General features: G+C 45.5%; 1 protein-coding gene across 2 annotated transcripts; it reads left to right on the forward strand.

Moving 5' to 3' along the window:
• Nucleotides 1–544: 544 nt before the first annotated feature.
• Nucleotides 545–2,064, forward strand: nkx2.4a (NK2 homeobox 4a). Of its 2 annotated transcripts, XM_076108439.1 has the most exons (3): nt 545–911; nt 1,376–1,821; nt 1,903–2,064. In XM_076108439.1, the coding sequence occupies exons 1-3, from the start codon at nt 545–547 to the stop codon at nt 2,062–2,064; spliced, it is 975 nt and encodes a 324-aa protein (XP_075964554.1). The 2 variants fall into 2 exon arrangements, with proteins under 2 accessions (XP_075964554.1, XP_075964552.1); XM_076108437.1 differs by having other exon boundaries at nt 1,376–2,064.
• The last annotated feature ends 433 nt before the right edge of the window (nt 2,065–2,497 follow it).

The raw sequence follows: 2,497 nt of genomic DNA on the forward strand, positions 1-2,497 counted from the left end.
AATGATGCTTAAGAAGCATAAATGAGCCGGTACAACTTCATTGTGCCTCTTTGATGATACTCTGTGGCCCTTATGTCTGTTCAAAGTGCTCTCAAAGTTTCTAGAAAGAGTGGAATTCCCTACTGACGCAAAATAGTCATATGTGGTCAGATCAGCTGATGTGCAGAACATAATGGTTTATTCTCACCTGTTTATAGCTGTCAGAAAGGAGAGAATCATAAATATGTGGCGTAGTTTCATTCACGTATACAACCTAATATAAGGCAAAGTGTATTTGCATGAATTATTTCCCTAAAATGTCAATGACTATTGTTTGATGGTTTAGGAGGTTTGCTCCGCCCCCTGTGTTTGTCGTAAACCTGGCTCCTGGCTCCAATAAACCCGGGCTAAGAGCGCCCTGGGCTCGCCTCCTTCTCCAAGGCGATCAATAGGATCTCAGGCGCTCTACAAGCACTCTCTTACGTAGACATCCACTAAGGAGAGAGCCGATACAACAACACGGTTGATCAGGTCAAACACAAAAAATCCACCTGCTTTCTGAATCATGTCGTTGAGCCCAAAGCACACTACGCCTTTTTCAGTGACAGATATTTTGAGTCCAATCGAGGAGACCTACAAGAAGTTTAGTGCCATGGACGGCGCAGGGAACCTAACCTCTCCACTGGGAGCCTACCGACAGCCTCAGGTGCAAACCGGCATGCAGCAGCACTCCATGGGCCATAACGCCACCGTGGCCACCACTTACCACATGCCGCACACCGTCTCCCAGTTCTCCCACAGCGCGATGGGGGGATACTGCAATGGAAGCATTGGCAACATGGGAGACCTCCCGTCGTACCAGGAAAGCATGCGGAATAGTGCAGCAGCAACAGGGTGGTACAGCACCAACCCTGATCCAAGATACTCCACAAGTAAGTTCTTTACTCCATTTACACATATTTTTCTCTTTTTATTTCTTCGTTAATAAAAAAATAAAATAAATACAATTTGGAATTATGGAGGAAAGCGCACAGTTAATATGTATCGCTTCCTAATATTATTTAATTTATGTTTGGAGGCTAACGATAACAAGTTAATGCAAATGATGCACAATATTTTATGGTCTTTAATTTAAAATGGCTATTACTGGCGGTTAAACTGAAAAGGAGATCATTATTTCATATCTGGTTCGACTTCTTTACTTTTGGCATAGATTTATTATTATCATTATTATTATTATTATTTTTTTATTATTATTATTATCAAGTGTGTTTTCAAGCTAATGATTTCCAGCTTACATAAATATCAGCCAATAATCAATAAAGACTACTTCAGGCGAAACAGTGTTCTCCTCTTCTGTTTATTGAACGCACATATATGTATGTATATTTTTAAGTTTCTAGATACATGGGACCTTCCACAGGTATGAACATGACCGGCATGGGGGGTCTCTCGGGAATGGCAGACGCCACCAAATCCATGCCAGTTCTCCACTCTGCGCCCAGGAGGAAACGGCGCGTCCTGTTTTCGCAGGCTCAGGTCTACGAGCTGGAGAGGAGGTTTAAGCAGCAGAAATACCTGTCGGCGCCTGAGAGGGAGCACCTGGCCAGCATGATCCACCTGACGCCGACCCAGGTGAAGATCTGGTTTCAGAACCACCGGTACAAGATGAAGCGCCAGGCCAAGGACAAGGCAACGCAGCAGCTGCAGCAGCAGCAACAGGACGGTAACCTGTGCCAACAGCAGGCGCAGTCCCCGAGGCGCGTAGCCGTGCCAGTTCTGGTGAAGGACGGTAAACCGTGCCAGAACGGCTCCAACACGCCAACGCCGAACCAGCAACAGGTACAACAGAACCAGCAACAAAGCCAGCAACAGAACGGGGCCGGAGTTGTGCTCGCGTCCCCGACCGGCAGCCTCGGCCAGCATCAAAGCCAGCAGCAGGTGAACGCTTTGGAGATGGACGAGATGTCGCCCAGCCCCCCCTCACTGCACAGCCAGCTCAACATGGCCCAGATAGACACATCTGCTGTAGATTACACCAGTAACATGGTCAGCTCAAACCTCCTCTACGGCAGAACGTGGTAGGACTTAAAACAGTACTGTCACTTTCCACTTTTTCTATATGAACCTGCGGATGAGCCCATGCAAGAACAAATATATGTATATATATATACATATATATATATATATATATATATATGTATATATATATACACACACACATACACACACGCACATATGAATAACATATGAAGGCGGAAAACGTGGGCCCTTTGGTTTGGAGAGGACAAGGCGCACAGAGGCGCACCAGCTGATCAGGGCACATTTTCTTGACATCTCTGAGAGGGGAGTCTATTTTTGAACATTACAGAAATGGCTGCCCTTGAAAGCAATTATGTCGTTTCTGGACCTTTTGTAATCCATGTTTTGGACCTTCCTCATGATGTTTTAAACGTAGTCTATGTTGTTGAAACAAAAAGGAATGCTGCTTCACTTGAGTTCGGACCGGGGGTGGGAT

Source organism: Anarhichas minor, unplaced genomic scaffold, assembly GCF_050575085.1.
Source record: "Anarhichas minor isolate MPS153535 unplaced genomic scaffold, ASM5057508v1 ptg000040l, whole genome shotgun sequence".
NCBI classification, from domain to species: domain Eukaryota; kingdom Metazoa; phylum Chordata; class Actinopteri; order Perciformes; family Anarhichadidae; genus Anarhichas; species Anarhichas minor.